Here is a 20080-nt window from a genome sequence, read left to right as displayed (position 1 = left end):
CCTTACCATGCTCCTTGGGGTCTCAAGTCCCTCCTTAGACCTGAGAAAAGTAATTTTTGTCCAAGAAATACATTTGCTTCCTTTATTTTGATAGTATCCTCTTTTCAAACTAAAGAGCCAATACGAATGACAGTCTCCATAGAGAGGAAAAATAATCTATAGTTTCTGGACAGACACCGTTAACATTGATTACTTTGGAGAAGATTAACTGAAACAAGACAAGAAATTCACTGATTAGAAATGAAGAAAAAAGTTAGTGCATGCTTAAGACTTGGAAAAAAAACTAACAGTGTACAGTTCTCTCTGTTTTCAAAAGGCTTCTCTGACATAAAACCCTTGAAGTTGTCATAAAAGAGTATATACGTTCTACAGTCAGATGTGTCTAGTCTTAATGAAGTCACATATGGCTCATTTATAAAGAACTTTATGTAGTACTTTAGTGAATATGGATAACATAAGCCAAGTGCTGCGCTGCTGAAATAATATTTAGTCTTGCAAGTCCCTGAAAGGAGGGTGTTGGGTTTTTCCCTGGAATCATACAGCTCTGCCTCTTCCACCTGCGAAGGAGCTGAGTACCTTGGCCTGAGTGACCTCATCCTAAAAAAACGGTTATATGTGTTATTTATATCGTGTCAATATAACCTGAAATGTGTCAGCCCTGCTGTAGGCTCTCATGCCTATTCCCTCTCATGCCCTTTAATCAAAAGGCTACAGAATCTTATTCCTTCCTTCCTGATTTTTCCTTAAAAATAAGATTTTTTGTTTTCTTGAATGCACACCACATAGTCAACTTAAAACTACCAGAACATGAAGCAGGTAGAATGAGGTGGGATTAACCCTTTCTTACTAAACATTGTGTGACTATCATCCCTCAAAGTCGTATAGGAATATGGCTATGTCCACAAGATCTGAATGCAACTTGGACTATGTACTTTTTATGGGTGTGTTGTGTAGTGAAACCTCATCAAGTTCTGTCTCTGGCAGTTTTTCATCTTCAGGTCAAAGTAGCTGGCAAGAAAACATACTTCCATCTGCAAATGTGAAAGGATTGTGTCTGTTGGTAGACACAATCTGTTGAGAGATGAATATTTCTTTTTTAGTTTTTATTCTTGTTTCCTTTGACAGTTACACAATTCTGCGTTACTATTACGAGGTTAATCAATAATACTTAACTTTTCTAGATATTACTCAGTTTTCTGGTAATGTGACATTTTCTTTATTATTTCTAAGAACAATGAAAGAGCAAACTAAATCTGCATTTCTAGCTGCAAAATTGTACTGAGGAGAGCAGAATATCTTTACAATACATAAGTATTTGCGGCATGTCAGTTCAAAGGGAAACTACATACCTGCCCAAAATAACCTCTTACAGACTCAGTCAAGGCTTAGAAAAGCAGTGATTATATAACATCTTCGTTAGACCTTTGTTCATTTAGTTCTGTAATCAGCAAGACATATTTGCCTTTAAAAGGTCAGTTTACCTTTATTGTGCTATGAATCACAGCTGCCTCTGAACTAATATAAACCTTTCTAAAGTGTTCTCAATTTAAGACCTTTTTCATTAATCTAAGTCACTCTCTAGAGGGTCTGCAACCTTTGCTAATTGAGGCACAGGTTTAAAACTGGAACCAGTGAGAGATAACACACATAAGAAATTAGAATATTTCAACTATAGTAACCAGAGAACATTCACATTTACTCTATTCTTTCAAACTACTGTTAAGTCTTGAATCCCCTTTGAAAATAAATTAGGTACTCTAGACTCTTATTAAGCACAGATACATTCGTTTACAATAGGCAAAATTACTAATTTCTCAAAGGCTGAAAATATTTATTTAGACATGCATAACAAGCAAATATTTTTATAAAACTGTTTTATGGATATCCACTTTGTCTGAGTACAAGAAGATGAAATCTCATGTATCAATAAAAGGTAAAACACCCACAGCAGCAGAGCAAGGACTACCTTGAGCTAAGGGGAAAGAACATAATATAATATAAAGGGGTAATTTATGATTATGAAGTCTTTAGTCTCTTTAAAACGACACAGTATAAAATTTATTTCAAAGATTCCATCGGTTAAGCACCAATTCTTTTGCATCTTTCACTTCTCTATAAAAGGAAAAGTAGAAACGGCGATCACAATATAGATTTATAATGTGCCTTGAGACACTTATACAATAGAACATCCTGAAAGCCATGCAAATTGTTATTATACACTACTGTAACCATGCATTTTTGTCTTGAAGATGTCAAAACTGTTTCAAGGCACTGGAACCACACAAACATGGTTCCCTGATAGGTTCTCACCAGGAACAGGCCTGGAGGACACCAGAGTGTGCTGAGACTGAAAGAATCATAGAAAGGTTTGGGTGGAAGGGACCTTAAAGATCATCTGGTTCCAACTGCCCTGTCATGGACAGGGACACCTTCCACTAGACCAGGTTGCTCAAAGTCCCATCCAACCTGGCCTTGAACACTTCCAGAGGTGGGTCATCCACAACTGCTCCAGGCAACCTAATACTGGAGAATACCAGAGGCTGGAGGAGCTACAGTAGGGATTCCTTATCTATAAGTAGAGTGGGAGGGAAATGCACATAAGAAGTGCATCAGTTTTCCTCGGGCTGCCTTTTTCCAGACAAAGTTAAACTTCACATGCAGGGCCAGTCTGTGATGTATTTGACTGGGGATTTTCTGTCAAAATGATTTTTCAATGAAAAATACTAGCAACAGAAAAACGAAGCTTTCTGCAAAATATTTTGATTTGCCTTGCAAATTCTCACTAGTAATTTAGAAAATTAAAATTAAGTATTTAATGGTAAGAAAACTCATCTGTAACTAGAACACTGTGTTTTCTGTCCTGGATGTTTCACTTTGGAACACTTCCATAAAATATTAAAATGTATTTCACAATCAGTGCACTTTGTGGCAATCATGGTAAGAGCCTCTGATTTCCACTGTGGACTAATGAAGACTACAGTTCCTTGCAGGGCTAATTTCACTATAGGTGATTATGGGAGCTGGTGGCCAGCAAGGGTTCCAGGCCCATAATGAAGACCATAAGCATGAGAACTGCAACATACACATCCATAGGGTAAGGCAGCAGAGAAGACAAACATCTTCTAACTACATGGATTAGAACTATCTGCTTTGAGTTAGCTCATATAACCCAAACTATATACATTGGTTTCTGGAGTATTTAAATGCTTTCAAATTTTTATGTGTATTAGAAAGAAAATGTCAGAATTTCTGACAAGAAAATATTTGAAATTTCCCTCAGAATATTGGCTGTGAACTATTTATGAAACTCACAGAAACTTAGTCATTTCTTAGAACTGATGATGCTTCCTGGCCCAAGGAAGGGGCTCATTGCTCATTGAATGATAACAGCCAAGGAACTTTAACTGCTTTACAGGTGAGAGTGTGAAATGAATTGATTTAATTTTCAGAGCTGGCTTTCCCCCACATATTTTCTTACCAGATTAGCTGCAAAACAGAATAAGCTCTATTTTCTGAGTAAGCTTCTGATGCAACAGAGACCTTTGACCTTAGTTACTTTAAATGCAAACGACAAACTTTGACTGAATCTTCAAGGGTGTGCATGTGTAGCAGTCACCTACTATATTAAAATTTGTATTAAGATCATATTCTGCCTATAATATGACTACTAATATTATAGCCAGTGTTTAACTGAGAAAAAGAGAAAGCTAGTTCATAACATCTCTGTAAATCCATAAATACTGGCTTCTTTAATTCAAGCTCTAAGTATATACTTGGAATTTCACCAGAACTAGTTATATTTTATACATTTATCTGAAAGTGCAGTGAATTAAGATCATATTTCAGAGTAAATGGTTTATCAATACTTGCAGTATATCTTGATACCTGAATAGTGTTTTTTACAATCTAAAAAAGCAGAGAGATATTGCATAGAAACATTTGTGTTCAGTGAGGTCTAAGATACAAAGTTCTCATAGCTCTGAGTGTTTGGGCATAATTTTCATTAAATATGATTTTCCTTCAAGTTTTGCTTTCTCCCTGTCTTCAGTAAGAGGTGTACAAGTATTATTTTTGTTTCTCATACAGGTTACACATGCTCCAAATCTCGTTCGATATTTTTTACTCAATTATACATTTCTGCTATTGCTGTTAATAACAACCTTTACCTCTCAGTTGCTTCTGTTCTTTGTAATCTTGTCTTCTGTCTTTTTACTATATTATGAGCAAAGGTTGTGTCCCCAGGTTTCAGTTCCCATATGCTGAATCATTAATAGACATTTTTTAACATTCCATTTTCTACTGTTAAAGAATTCCTACAGAAATGGACTTGTATCTAATCCAAATCCAGTCATGAATCAGGATTCTAGCATCAGAGGCGGACTCCAAGCTAAACCAAGCTTGCCCCCATCACCATGTGACCTGCCATAGAATCCCCTTCACAAACAAACATAGACATTAAAATCAAACACTAGAAGCGTTGTAGCGTTTGGACTGCTGTTTCCTTTGGTTGTTCTCCTAAAATGTGTTCCCCTGAAGATATAGAAGGCTAAGGTAAGACTCAGAAATTAGTTGCTAACTAGGGCCAGAATTTCTATTATTTTGTGCTTATTGCACAAAAAATGTCTGACTGAAATGCACTATGCAGAAACTAGATGCAATCACCCTTAAAATCCAGGGATAAGGATGAACTCAAATTTTATATTGTGTAGAGACTTCTAAGAATGAAGACAAAGCATTTTAAAGCACTTTTTGGGGCTCAAGACTGGTTTAATCTGTCCCAGCAGAGACAGTCTATATAAATCAACTATGTTCCAAGAGCAAACCTGGACACTTCTAGGCATTCACTAGGAAGCATATTCCATTTCTAAGCATAGAAAGTGCCTGCTGGGGCTTGATCCTACTGCGTTTAAAAAAAAACTACTTTTTGTGTGCATGTTTTTTAAATTAACACAAATACACCAAAGAAATACTAGGGTCCTACTATCAACAGCTTCTCCTAGTGGAAATGGGACAGGAAGGCTCTCAAACTTTCCTAACTACATAGACCAAAAGCAGTGACACAATAATCAACTCCTTTTTTTTCCTTTGGAAGAGCTGTCTCCAGAGAAGTGGGTGACAGAGTTCATTTCAGGCAGTGCCAGAGTTAGGGCACCTCCATGTTAAGTGCATGCTGATGGGTCTCCTATTGAACCAAGTTAAAAGAGATAGAAATGTCACCTAAGTATGATATCATTAAAATAACTCACTAAGCCCAAGAAATGCCATAAAGGAATACACAAAGGAGACACAATAATATTAAGTATTAGTAAATTCCCAACGAGGAGGTCCAATCTGTAGCACAGCACTAACGAGCTGACTTGTTTACCTCTACACTAAAGCAATTGTTCTGGAACACAGAAGAAGATTGATCAACCACAATACACCTACACAAGTACAACATCTAAATATCAAAGTTCAAAAGAGAGAAAGAAACGGTCTTCTGGAAATAAAAGTAGCTGGGACGATGTCTGGGAGAAAAGTGCTTTTCCATGGCAACCTTGAAAGGCTGCTGTATTCACAGAATGTTAATTCCCACTATGCTGCCATTAATCAAATATAAACTCCAATGAGTAGGAGATTGGATGATGAGGTAAACACCTCTGATTTCATTTAAAAAATAATAACGATTCCCTTTAAATATTCTGCTTACCTATGAGCCTGGAGACCTGCAAGTGATTATGGAAGGTTGACACTTTCAGCACAACTACATTTAGTGATTTCAAGAAAACTCCATTTAGGTCCAGGAAAAAGATTGGATCAGCTTAATCCCAAAGTTGGACATTAAAGAGAACTTGTTCTCTGCTACTGTTATAAGTGACGCCTGATCAGATAGAAATGGTATTTTTTTAATATTTCTCATACTTTATGCAAAAAAGCCAGTTCCCTCCAATCCATTTTCAAAGGCTGTGTTGGTAAATATTTAACTGACAGGGAGATTTTCACATGAGTGTACATAAATCATGTATTCAGCCCTTGATGTCAGAAAGAAAAGGCAGTTTTGAAAGTCAGTAGAGACCCAGAGGCTGTCCCCAGCTGAGGGAGTTACACCCACTCATTCCTTGACTCTTCACTAGGGCAGGTCATTCTTCAAAATGATGGTAGGTTTCCTACAGTCTAGTGGTCTCTGCCCTGACATATACTTACATCGATTGTGTCTCCATATGAATCATAGAATCATAAATCAGCATGGGTAGGAAGGATCCAATCTTTTGTGGAAAAGAGAGCCTAGGAGAGGTTACCTAGCACTCTGTCCAAACAGACTTTGAAAACCTCCAGTGATGGGGACTCCACCGCATCCCTAAAGAGGTTTTTCCAGTGATTAGTTCCTCTCACTGTAAAAAAAATATGAAACCTCTCCTACTGCAAGCTGTATCCAATGTTCCTTCTCTTCTCCATGTGGCTCTCTGTGAAGAGAAAGCCTCTGTCCCCTTTGTAACTACCTTTTAAGTACTGGGATACTATGATGAGGTCCTCCCTGAGCCTTCTCATCTCCAGGGGGAAAAGACTTCACTCCTTCAATCTTTCCTCATAGGGCAGGTTCTACAGCCCTTTGATCTTCTTTGTGGCCCATTTGTAGACTCTCACCAGTCTGTCTGCATATTTTTTGAATTCTGGAGGTCAAAACTGGACACAGTATTCCAGGTGGAGGGTTTTGCTCTTCCACTTTACACAGTCTTCTGTCAGAGGCTGGAGAGATTCCCATCAGAAGCATGCTTTGCAGTTAACCACAGAGCTAAATGTTACCTCAGGCTCTCAATCACTGCAATAGATATATTCAAGTTCATCTTCCTAAGCTGTTTTGTTGCAATCAAAAGGAAAGGGAGTTTTTTAACTATACGAAGTTTAACTCATAATTATTCAGAATCAAGGAATTTAAATAAGAGCAGCAGCACCTCTGGCTGGGGGGAAGGAGAAAGTGGGGAAGGAGAGATAACAAGGCAAGTAGGAACAGAATCAGCTCACTTAAATGGGAAACATTTTTATTTCAGAAACAGCCTATTCACAGATACAAGGAGAGAGCCACAATACCTTGTCTCCTTCCATCAAAGCTAAAACCACATTGTGAAGTGCTTTGGGACATAAGTTATGGATTTCATCAGTTTGAACAGTTATAATCTACAAAACCTGCCAAGTCTATCTTTCAGCTTCATCTGTGTAATTTCATCATCTAGGGAGATTCAGGTACTTGGTAGAGCTTCAAACAAAAACAATCTGGCATGGAGTCAAGGCTGCCTAAACACCACCTAAACACCACCTAAACACCACCACCACCCTTCCAATAAAGCATTTCAGATAGAAATAGCTGTCATTTTCTTACACCCTAAGCCAACAAATGAAATGATCCTAGGTTTAGGACCGCACCATATCTAGTCTCACTAATCTAAGATACAGGTGGTCATTCTGGTTTTTCCCATTTCTGAGGGAACACTTGTTATAGGTAATTTTTTAACAAAAGTGCAGGTGAAGAATAACAACTTCATCCACTGGGACCTCCTGTCCCTTCTCAATACTGTACTTATAACATATTTAGAATGGTTATAAGAATTTATGCCAGCAGGTTTTGCCCTCTAGTGGAACATGAAGCAAAACACAACACATAATTAGAAGGGTAACAGGTATAGAGTGACCATGTGGACACTGACACGTGTTTAGTGGATGCCTGGAGATACAGCGAGTCACACTGCGTACCATCCCTTATCCTAAGAGACATAGAGTGGAGAGGGAGAACTTCAGGGAATTTACAGAGATAACGGTGCAGGTATAGTTGAGAATGGAAAAAAATTCGCATGCTGTCAGGATGTTGTTTACAGAAAGGGTCTAATTGTTTGAAATCTCAACATCTGATACTGTGTTTGCTGTACTGTGTTTTCTGCCACTTTAATTATTTATGACAATAAATTAAATAATTCCTTTTTAAAAACATTAATAGCTCAGAATGTAGTTGGGAGGTGCAGGAAATAATAGGCAAATATTGTCAGGATTTTTATCAACATATATTGACTCAAATGTTAAATATTCATCATGTGAAAAAAATCAAAATTAATCATCCTTTTGTTATTGAAGAATATTAATATTACAGACCCAAACAAAAACATTAAAAAATTACAACTGAGGAATATTTACTTTTGGGGTGAATAAACCTCTGTTTGTATTAAGCTAGCCCAGTATTGACATCTGTTTCCAAAAAGAACAGCTAACATGATATACCAAAAAATTACACTATCTTAATTTTCTTCAGACAACTTTTCCCTGACTTATTCCCTTTTCTATTCAAATTTCCGAGTTTCTAGCATTGTTTTCATTAGCAACAGCAAACACCCACTTTGATTATAAAAAAATGGCTTTCGTGGTCATAGGAACTATTTGCTTGTTCATGTGAATGCCCTTCAATGAACCAGGAAACTTGTCAAAAAACACTTGATCATAAAATCATTGCTGCCTAAGTAAACATATCATCCCAGTTCAGTAAAAATTTAAACTGAACCAAACCCAGTCTATCAAATGCTATCTGGTGAGGAAACCATGACGTAGCCTAAAGAAACAGTACCTAATGACTGGTTTTAACCTCTTGCATTTCAAAACACACTGTAAATCTCAAACTGGGATAATCTCTCCTGGCACCAAAGGCCTGATCATTTGCAGACTGTGTTAGAAAAAGAGGACATGGAAGGGATGTGTCTGAGAGGTTCCAAACAACATCTTCTATGGACTTCCACAACTGACGCTTTTCTAACACCAGACAGGGGCTCTCTTGAGTTACCTTGTACCAGCTGCTCTTCAAAAAGACTTCAGTTAAGACATAGGGCACAGTGTTCACCTTACAGAGCTCATTAGCCAGCCCTGTTACCCACACACCTTGGATTACAGAGGTTTTTGTCTAAATTCTCCACTGTTGTTTCAAAGAAGAACGTCAGCAATAACATAGAATCATAGGTAATGCCCTTTGTACTGGTAAGAGACAACTGCTTGTCAGGATGACAGATAGAGCCACTGGAAAAGCCTGTATTTCTCTCAGGTTATGCTCCCTTTGCTCACTCCCCAAGAAAAAAAGAAATACCCCATCACTTTAATGTGGGTAAATGTTAAAAGCAAATTGAGCGTGAGGGATGAAATAGATTATTCCTCCTTCGGAGAAGAAATAGTTTGAATGAAGAGTCATGGGAGCTCTGTCCTAGCTGGTCTGGAGGAAGAAAGATCTCACATAAGCTGGGCCAGGGAAAGGAGAAGCTGTTATATTTCCAGGAAATCCCTGGAGACACAGGCTTGTTTGAGATGCATCTCCCAGAGGACCTGCCAATACTGACTCCTAATGACTCAGCTCAATTCTGCCTAGAATTAAAATGATAAAAGTCTGACAAACCTCTTGAATCAGACCACACTTGTTACTCACCTTACTGTACAAAGAGCTGTGACTGTAAGGGCTACAAGAATTGTTGTGAACACGACATGTGATGGAAGACAAGTGGCTAAAATCTCCAGAGTTTAGACAGTCAGTGAGGGAGATGGATGGAGGATGCAAAGGGGACTTAGTTGGAGGAATCAGCTTAGTTGGATACAGAGGGTGTAGGAAAGCAGGCTTCAGTGAAAAAGAAAACAAAAAACCAACCAACCAAAAAACAAAAGTAAACAGAAACAGATTAATGGGTGCAAATAAGAAGTTAGTTTGAGCAGAAAGCAAAGTGCACCTTTTTTACATTTCTTAGGTCTTGATGATTCACCAGAAAAGATACTCAGCTTTCATGCCAATACTTGGCATAAAAGTGCACACACAAAAACCTGCTGTAGGTGTCCCATTGAACCAGTTATACTTTGACTGGGGTCCAGTGCATCTCCCTCCTGCTGCTCAACTGATGCTCAAGTGACAGAAAAGCAAAGCCCTGAAGGATCTTGTGCTAGGATAAAACAGCCACATTTGGGACATTTTATGAGAGGGTGGACTGGGACCAAAACCAATATGAAAACAGTGTCTGAGAGGTACAACAGAAACTTTGCCTTATCTGTGAACTAGCAGGAGCACTCCAGGCTTTTCAATAAGACTCTAACAAGCCTTTTCAGACATTTAAGAGTTAAACCAGTGAAGGTGCATACACAATATACTTCACTGCTCTAAGTTGTCAGTAGTTAATAGTGTTTCTGGCCAAAAAAAACCCCAATATGTACATTCTTTTTGCACTTAAAGGATAAAATACTTTTAAAAAAAAGATTTTGGCACACATCTCACACTTGGGTTTTTGTCAAGGCTGTTGACACAATACATCCTGAGTTCTCACTGACTTGGCTGGCTGAGTTTAGACCAGAAACTTCCCTGTGCTATGCCTTTTGATCTAAAGAACCAGAAAACTTGTGACAAGATCTGTGATTAGTTTCAGCACAAACTAATGCATGCTCACCAAAGAGTGAATGTTGAGCAAATAAGTGGATCAGAGCCAGGAAGGAGTCACTTCACACCAACGTTACCTCCTGCCACTCCTCATCAGAGGCACCAGTCCTGCTTCTATTAATGATAAACCTTGGCAAACTGGTCTCACAGGTTCATTCCAAGTGTAACTAATAACTCTTTAGTTCATCCTTATCTGGCTTCTTTCATTGCCCAAAGTGGTTTATTTTTTTATGTGGCAGAGGAGTCTAAGTACAACCTTGCTAATAAATACTTGCAAGAACATTCATTCTCTAACATTCTGGGTGAGTCTTTTCACATTATTATGTAACAAAATGTCTTATTTTTCCCCCAGAAAGATCCTGTTTCCCCAATTTGAAATTAAAATCTTCATAAAGCCATCATGCCAGCACTGCTCATGAGTTACATCTACTTCCAGTATATTTTGTGGTGCTTTTTTGAACAAATTGGACCATACTTGCAAAATTCTAGAAATGTTACTGAAATGTACTGAAAAGAAAACATTCCTTCTCATGATGGGAAAAATACCATCTCCAGTAGAGGCATCTAAAAACGTGGGAACCTTAATACTGCTGGACTGCTACCACAGAAATATTACACTCTGTCTGTAAAAAGTATTTGAGGGGGGATATACACAACTTATTTACAGTGTATCCAGAACACAGATGAAGAGAGCTATCTGTGAGCTGAGTTACATCCTTTACAGATGATCTTTACTAATTTAGATATCTTTTTTTTCTTTCCTCTGTTCATCACTTTGAATTATCTGCATGAGAACAGCTACCTGTTACAGAAAAAACTACAATTATTTTATAAGTGAAATGGACTTTTCCACATAGGGACGTGTCTTAATGAAACGAAAAGCTAACAAGCTACTGGTGTGCAAAAAAACCTTTGTGTTCAACAGAGGGACATGAAGCTGAAGGTCACAAGTTACAGCTGCCTGCATCATTATGTCTCAAACTGGATGTCACCCACATAGTCACCAGTGGTCAGTGTCACACTGGCAGGTTTGACAGGGTAGAGAGATACTCTAAGAAAAATCAAAAGAGAGAAATTAATAAAGCTGATACCATCTGGAATCTCATTTAGTCTCTATCCTCCTCAAAGTTGCAGTCTGAAAGGGACCCTCCTGTCAAGATGGGCTAGGTGAAGGAGGGGCAGCAACATCACCAAGAGAGGTTGTTATTGGTAACTACCAGAAAAAAAGAAAAAGAAAACTCAGAGGGAGGGAGAGAAAAGAAATGTAAGAGCTGAACCTCCCAGCATGACTGGGAAAATCTTCAAAGAAAACTCGAAAAATTGGTAACAGTATGAGCAGTTTTGCTCTCAGCCACAGTCAATGCTTGCTAAACTCTTATTTGAGGACAAGTGGATTAGCACCACCTCTTCCACAGAGAGCAGAATGCTTAGCTCCTAGTCTCCTAGTTTTAATTCCCAGCTTGTATATCCCATGAAAGCAATAAATTTACCTGATTTGGGGGCAACATTGGTAGGAACACCTCCCCCTCTCTGGAAGTCATCCACTGTGCAGCCAAAAATACTCACTTACTGGAGCAAGTGAAGAGGGAGAATGAGTGTCTTTAAAGGCTAAAAACCCGGTGGTTAGAGACAGTCACAGCAATTTTCAAGCTGTTGTCTGGGCACCTAGCCCAGTCCAACAGTCAGTGCTGCAGCACTCTTACAGACACTAAAACCCCCCAGGAGAGTTTCACAGGTGCTGTAAGATTGTGAACATTCTCATGTGGGCACCCGAGTCTCCTCCACCCACAAGGGACTTATATTAGCACCATGAACCTACTCTGAGGGGCAAGAGCAGAAATTAAAAGCATATGCTGTCTTCTTCAGCACTTTAGTGTTTTCCCTAGATCTGGATATGATTGTATTATTAATTGTCCTGCTAGACCACCACTAGAATCACATAGCTATTTCTCACACAAACAAAACCAGTTTCTGTTAAGTGAATCCATCTGAATACAAGTCACACTACTTTTTTTTTCAGAACAAAGATGTCTTAATAGAGATCTTCTAAAATAACAAGTACTTTACAGCAAATTGTAATATTACTCAGGTTAGGATAAAAATATCAATTTATCAATAATATAAAGCACACAACAATGTTCTTTTAAATAAAGGAAGAAAAATTGAACATATTAATTGTAAAATTACCTTTTCTGTCTATTAAAGTCAGTGCATGATTTTTTTCATTCATTTTAATATGTGACTTTTATATGAAATTATTTTGGCTTTTTTGGTAACAACCACACTGATTAATGGACTTCAGTACTTCAGTACTTCAATAATATGTACCACAAGTAATTTATAAAGTGTAAGTTGATTGGTTTCTTCAATTAGCTTCAAATGTCAAACTGCTTCAAGCTATGGCAATAACTCCAGGTTTGTATTTGCCTGAAAAGAAGAAGTTTGGTGATTACATCATTCTTTCATCAGCAAAACCATAGCCAGCAGAATCAGTGCCCAGAGGTATGAGTTGCCCCTGCCTTTGCAGGAAGGCTCCACTGAGGTGGCCTAGGGAAGAAGCTCTCTAGCAACAGCTCCAGGTCAGCTCTCCTGCTCTTTCATTCCAGGCAAATGTCAGCACTGTACCTTGGCATCAGAAAGGTTTCAGTAAGTTAGAGCATGAATAATGCACTATCAACTCACCTGTGGTCTCTGAACTCAAATCTTCACAGTCAACCTCAAAAGTTCAGAGTCAAATTGTAAATCACTATTTTAATTCATTTTTTTTCTTATATTTCTTATATTTCATGTAAAGTCTACATTCTATAGAAACCTTCTGATGCCACTCATATGTGTTCTTGGAATCTGCTCGTACTACAGTTAATTCTTCTCTGTTTGTACTGCTGCAATACCATTGAGAAACTCGGATTTTTCTACAGCAAGTTAGAGCTATGGGGAGGAAAGAACTAAAATTAAAATCCTAATTAAATTCTCTTGCAGAGGGCTGCCATTGCTAAAATTTCTAGTGTGATTAGAGAGGCATAGGAGTAAGATAAATTCAATTATTATGGTATTTTATTCACACTGTGTCTGACAACAGGACTATTGGTTTCATTTTGCTTCCATCCAGATGGAAAATTTGGAACATACTGGATAGCTTAATAGCAGGGACATTCAGATTATGTATCACATTTAAGGTTTATTTGGCAATAATGCACACAAACATAAATGTATGAGAAAAGGCTGTCAGAGCCATTTATCTGGGATTTCTCCAAGATAACAACTCATACAGGTCAGCAAAGTTCAAGACGTGTTTTTGCAAAGTGATCCTATGGCTTCATGCAGAGGGCTGTGGGAGAAGAGAGCATCTTTACTGCCCCACAGGCTGCCCATTAATGCTCCTCACATGTGGCAGACGAACTGTACCCTCAAGCTGTGGAGGAACATGGATATGAACCTTGGGGTTCATGCGTGTGGGGAGTGACTATGCACTGGGGAGTGACATTGGAAACACACTGGGGCTCCTCTTCAGTCTTCCTTGGACAGGGAAGAGTGAACCTTGCCCAGTCCTTGCTGTCACTTCTCTTTAGAGAAGATTCAGGTCTGGACCCCAAATGAAAGAAGCACTTTCTAATAGATCTGATCTAGACACCCGCTTGACAGGGAAGCACAAGATTTCAACTTACTTTTATTACAGTGTTTCCTACAGACATCATAAAGAGGTCCTCTCCTCAACATACAGGTTTTTACATCACCAGAAAAAAAAGTCCCTGTAGAAAGCCCAGCTGCCCACCCCCAGCTTGAAGACTTCCCTTAAGAAGCCAGGTTCCCCCTTGGGGAATCATCTAACTTTGCAAAATAAAACAAGGATCTATGTTTATTCCTTCTTCTTTAAGGAAATTAGCTGAAGCTATAAAATCCTTCAGAGTGAAAGCTACTCACCTGCTCAATACCTTGATCACTGATTTCTTCAAGGTACTTTTTAAAAGGATTAGGTTGATAGGGCTCCTCCTTTTGCTGTGCACTCTTTCCTTTCACCAGCACAGGACGAATGACACCGGGTTTTGTCTTGACCCATAGAACACCCAGGAGAGAAGAGATGGAAGAAAAATAACATAAAATACTTTATGATTTACAGATTATTTTTCAGACAAGTCAATTCCAGTGGGGCTGTACTGACTAGATTTTTAGAAGTTTTATTAATGACATATTTCACCACCAAAATTATTCAGGTGTCATGCTGCTTGGATTTCTTTTAATGTAGATTGTAGACCAAAACGGCAAGAGCTGTTTTTAGGCACAGAACCTCATAGCTACTGAGTGTCAGTAGCTCAGTATGGTTTGTGGGTTTTGCTGGCTGGTTTTTTGCTGGCTGTTCAGCTGCATCTTGATAAGTTCAAGTCACACTTTACGCACAACCACACATCTGCTTTCACGCTGGGCTGCTCAAAACACTAACTGTGAAACAAGGAAGGACAACATGTGATGCTGTAATTTAACTTACACCCAGGCTAGGGGAAAGTCTTTCTGGGGAATAATACTACTGATTGCATGCTGGATTTTATAGAGTCATAGAACCATGGAGTAATTTAAGTTGAAAAAGGCCTCTAAGATCATCGAGTCAAACCATTGACCCAGCACTGCCAAGTCCAACACTAAACTATATCCCTAAGTGCCACAGCTTTCCAGCCACTCTGCCCCGAACCTGTAGTGTTCCATGGGGTTGTCATGACCCAAGGGCAGGACCCGGTATTGGCTTTGTTGAACCTCATATAAGGCAAGAGGGATGTCCATTGAAGGGGAGGGTACAGGAGGCAGAAAATGTCCTCATGTTTTGTGCTCTGCTTCTGCCCTGGGAAAGGACAGAGCAGCGCCCAGGGTGAAGATGGCAGAGGCAGGGAGAAGCGCAATGCACTTGGTAAGAGCAAGGCCCAGGAACAAACATATGTTCCCTCAGCTTTGCGTTTTATCCCCTCCATCCTTTCAACAGGTTGGGGCACGTCCATTTGCCTCCTAAATAAGAAAAATAAGCAACTGAAAGCAAAAAATCAACCATGCAGTGATACTGTTTTTAAAGAGTAATAACTGCCAAGCTGCATCAAAAACTTTTTCATTACAAAGGTCAACTTAGTGAAAGATGCAGTGCTCATTTAATGAATTTATGGTCCATAGTTCATGACTTATCTTTGTAGGACTCACCATAAAATACTTATTTTCCTATCAACAATTCTGAAAAGCATTCATAAAAATATCTGGCTTTCAACAGAAAGGTAAATATAAAACTAAAAAGAAAGGTACACTTGTTATCAAGTCATCATTATGCAGACAAAGGACCTGTGGCCTTCTAGCACTCCTCCACACCATGTAACCATGCAATTAAAAGCCCATTGAGGTACCTGAAATCATCAAGGATAAGCTACTCTCCTTATGTAAGAAACCTCTTCCAAAAGCATGAGGTAGAAATGCTTTTAAGGTAGCATTTTCCAAACAACAATCATGCACTCAAGTGCTGACTGAGTCATATGTTTATGTCTGACTCTGCTAACAGAGTGACAGATATCAACCAGAATTCTAAATACTTTATTAGCTCTCTGAGAAGCTACATAAAATCTTTGATCCAAAACTAAAAACTTGAACTCTTTCCTTGATGGCAGTTGTATCAGCTGACACTGCTAAGAAACAAGCTAAAACTTAGTTTTACCAAGGAAAATCTTGGTCTTCCTACAATGACATTAAAAAATGGTACAGGCTGTTATGGTAACACTGGGCTGCCATGGTATGTTTACAGCCCTTTCAACAAATTACACAGGGCTGAGACACAAGTTCCAGAGCTGACCCATAATAAGTGGTACTGATTTAGTGCCACAGTGCTCCCTGGCATGGTTTTGGCCCGGGCCAGCAAGTGCACAATCAGAAATAAGCTATAGGCTGGGCCAGGGTGCATCTCTATAGGCAGTATGGATGTAGTCACCCTCCTTCAGGAACAGAAGGTATTTTGTATGAAAATGAGCCTTGCATGATACTTCCATGAAAAGTCAGAAGACTGAACTTCTCATTGGCAGGTGTATGGCCATGTTCACCTCTGATTTTTTCCCCTGTTATTATGACACTGGTTGCCCCTGAGATCTTGCTGAAACTGGTGGGTCAGGTCCCAGTTGCAATCCCGTCCCTGCCCACAGCAGGGGCATTGAAACTAGCTGATCATTATGGTTCAAACCCTTCTATTATAGTGAGTCAGAGAATCCACAAAAGGAGAAGTAATTAGTTGAATAATAAATCCTGCATAATTTCTAAGTCAAAATGTAACTACTAAAGAATCATTCATGGAAATCACAGTGTGTTCAGAGACAGCATTGCTGCCTGAACAAAAAACATGCACAAGAATTCCAGTATAGTGATAGCAATTAAAAACCAGTGAAATAAAAAAAAAAAAAAAGAAAAAAAAGAAAGGAAAAAGGAACTGCCAAAAGGATGAAATGGTTATAAGTGACTGGAATGCTACTTAAGACAGTAACATTTAGAGAAGCTGTGCATCACCTTATAAAGAGACTTGAAGAGACCAATAAATACTGGAATGTTCAAAGAGCAGTGCAAAGAAGTGAAAAAAAGAATAAGGAGGAAAAGGCTCTGAAGACAGGAAGTAGAGAACCTAGGAAAAAAAATCTAGCCTTAAATATAAAAATGTCATGCATAAGGCCAAAAAAGACTTTGAAAAAAAACTTGCAAAATTTCCTCACAACTAAATGTCTGGGGCCACTAGATATAACTGAGGCATAAAAAACATGCATGAAGAAGAGAAGATCAAGGCTGAAAATTAATTCCTCACTTCAGCTTTCCCCACAGGAATACTTAGAAAGGTTCTCACACTGTCAAAAAAATATTTTGGAGGAACTGTCTCAAGTACAGTGTCAATAACACAGATTTGAGAACAAATAAATAAAATGAGCAACTAAAGCTCAAGGAATAAATAAAGTTGTAAAGCAATTCCAGTGTGAAACCATGAAGCGGACCAGGAATCACACAAATCCATACATGTGACATTTCAAGCTGTGCAAAGTAGTAGCAACAAATTACACTAAAGAGCAGAATTAGTATACATTTGAACAAATAATAGGGAATGGGTTTTGAAAGGGCACTCTTGTCAGACAAGTCCTACAGTTATTTTGAAGAGTTATTGATCTAAGAAAGCTGGTTGTTAGAGCAGATGTATGTTATGTTTAAATTAGCAGTATAAAAAACTTTCATTATCTAGGAACACACAATACAGGAGGTCAATTGCAACAGACTATCCCATGTGAGGCTCAGTGTTTGGGGTTTTTTTCCGCTGGGTCCCTAAACACATGATCAGGGATAACAAAATGAGGTTGCATCACAGATTATAAAGTTTAGTGGATGTGCATCCATGCTGTCTGGAACAGGCTTTGGTGAAGGTCTTTCAGCAAGGTCTACGAAAAAAATTAAACCGTTATGGAGTAAAAGAGAATATGTCCTGGGGACCAACTAAAAGGTAGGAAGGAAAAAGCTGGAATAAATGTTTGAATTTCACAGTGGAAGGAAGTCACAAACAGAGTCCCTCAGAGATCTGCTCTGGAATCTAGGCTTCGAAATATGGATATTTTCTAGATCAGCTAGAAAAGAGTGGTTGGGAAGGTGACAAAATTTGCTGGTAATACTGACTAGGGGAGTAAAAACAAAGTATCAGTGCAAAGAGTTGCAGAGATCTTGCAATACTGAGTGAATGAATGATATAAGGCAGGTAAAACATAACTGAATTCAGCATTGATATATTTTGCTTAACTATATGCTAAATTTGCACTTGCACTGACTAACTATCTAACTCAGAAACTCTATCTTGCTACTCAGGAAATATATCTTAGCTTTATTGTATACAGTTCTATGCATACATTGGCTTACTGCTCAATACAAGTAAGAAAACTAAATAAAGTACTATGAATTGTTAAGAAAGGAATAGAAAAAGCAAAAAAGGACCTTATCACATCATCATGTAAATAGGAAACACTGTTTCAAAGCTACACAAGAGCAGTTTATGGCTTTAGTCTCCCAATCTCAAAAACAAAAACCCGAAAAAATATAGAAAGGGCCAACGAGGATCATCAATGATATGGGACAGTATCTATACTACTCGAGTGACTAAGCAATTTTTAATTTTCTGCATGAAACAGAGATAACTGGTAATGTATTATTGTTAATACCTAGAACATCATTAATATTATTTAGCAAGTGAAGAAAGAAACTTATTTGCTGTTTCAGCACAAGAACTGAGGTCAAGCAGTATGTTTAAAACAAAGAATTAAAGTACTATTTTACACAATGAGTAATTAAAAAGTAAAACCTATTGCTACAGAATGTTACAGATATCAAAACATAATAAAATTCAAAAAGTAAGTGGAAAAAATCATGAAAGAAGATGTAGTCAAAGATTACTAGGCAGAAGAAATCGACTCAGGAAGTCCCTAAGATTCCATTAGCTGAAATACAACGGGAAAGATTCTCATCCACGTCTCCTTTTTTTCCCTAAGCATTCAGCAGCAGTGACTGTCACTTGGACAGGCTCCATGACTTCTCTTCTGACTCTTCTTCAGAAAGTTTGGCTCCAAGACTAAATTATGATGACAGCTAAAATGAACATCTGATGCATTATCACTCTTTCTTTTTTAATCTTACCCTGGCTTTTACTAGTTAAGTCAGCTTTAATGTAAAACAGTGTATAAGAAGAAAATAGATGCTATAATCTTGTTGCATATGAACAAAATTGTAGAAGTGGAATATTGAAAGAGTTCTAGAACCAGCAACAGACTCTATTGTTGTTACACATGTCAAGATTCAGCCAGACTCTAGTTTGTCATTTGTTCCATGGGTTTACAGGTAGTGTTAGGATTCACAGTTACTTAAAACAGCTGTGTATTCAGTACAGAAAAAAAGAATGCAGCACTGTAGACGCAATGCAGCTTTATAGGAAGATACAGACTGTAGTTTTTCCCAAAGGACTAAGAAAGCGTTTAATAATGAATATTCTTTAGTGCTTGTGCAAATTTTGAAAAACAGTGTATCAGAGTTGTGTCATACATACCATCTGACTCTCTGTTACCATAGGCACCGATTTGTAAAGGCTGGCCTGCAAAAATATCAATAATATGGACATTAATTTTTTTAATTAATCATGAGAAATTCTCATTTAGAGAATTATTATTCCAAATCAGTGGTATCATCCCTACAGCCGACAGATATGCACTATTATAAAATGGGGAAGGGGATCATATCAAAGACCACACAGTTTTAAAAGTTATTAAATTACAACTATAGTACTTTGTTAGCTGGTACAAACTGCTGTAATTTCACTGAAGTCAGCGATGCTTTCATACTTTTTATACACTCCCTTGCTATTACTGTTATTTACATCCCTAAAAGTTTCTGATGTATGTGAAAAAATAAAAAGTAGTTGAAGCCAAGGCAAATCTATGACATTTAATTAATAAATGGCAGGCTATTTCAACATATTTGTATATCTACTACTCCATATAACCTATTGAAGTAATTAGCAATACAATAATGTGTGCATACGTATATCTTTATATGTGTGTGGTTATAAATAATACTTCAGTGTTACTCATGAAAAAATTAAAGCTTCTGTTTTAACAAAAAATGCACTCAAAACAACAT

General features: G+C 38.0%; 1 protein-coding gene across 3 annotated transcripts in view; it reads right to left on the bottom strand.

Annotated features, from left to right (window-relative positions):
* Positions 1-20080, bottom strand: part of MLIP (muscular LMNA-interacting protein) — a 106570-nt gene that overhangs the window by 11601 nt on the left and 74889 nt on the right. For all 3 annotated transcript variants that reach the window (XM_017814567.1, XM_017814568.1, XM_017814569.1), the window contains 2 exons: positions 19491-19535; positions 14342-14467 (listed from right to left, as the gene is read on the bottom strand). In XM_017814567.1, coding sequence (XP_017670056.1) covers positions 14342-14467; positions 19491-19535 — 171 coding nt within the window. The remainder of the gene's footprint in view (positions 1-14341; positions 14468-19490; positions 19536-20080) is intronic.

This window comes from Lepidothrix coronata, unplaced genomic scaffold (assembly GCF_001604755.1).
Source record: "Lepidothrix coronata isolate B3197 unplaced genomic scaffold, Lepidothrix_coronata-1.0 Scaffold45, whole genome shotgun sequence".
NCBI classification, from domain to species: domain Eukaryota; kingdom Metazoa; phylum Chordata; class Aves; order Passeriformes; family Pipridae; genus Lepidothrix; species Lepidothrix coronata.
Note: the sequence above shows the minus strand (reverse complement) of the source record. Positions and strands in the feature narration are given on the sequence as shown.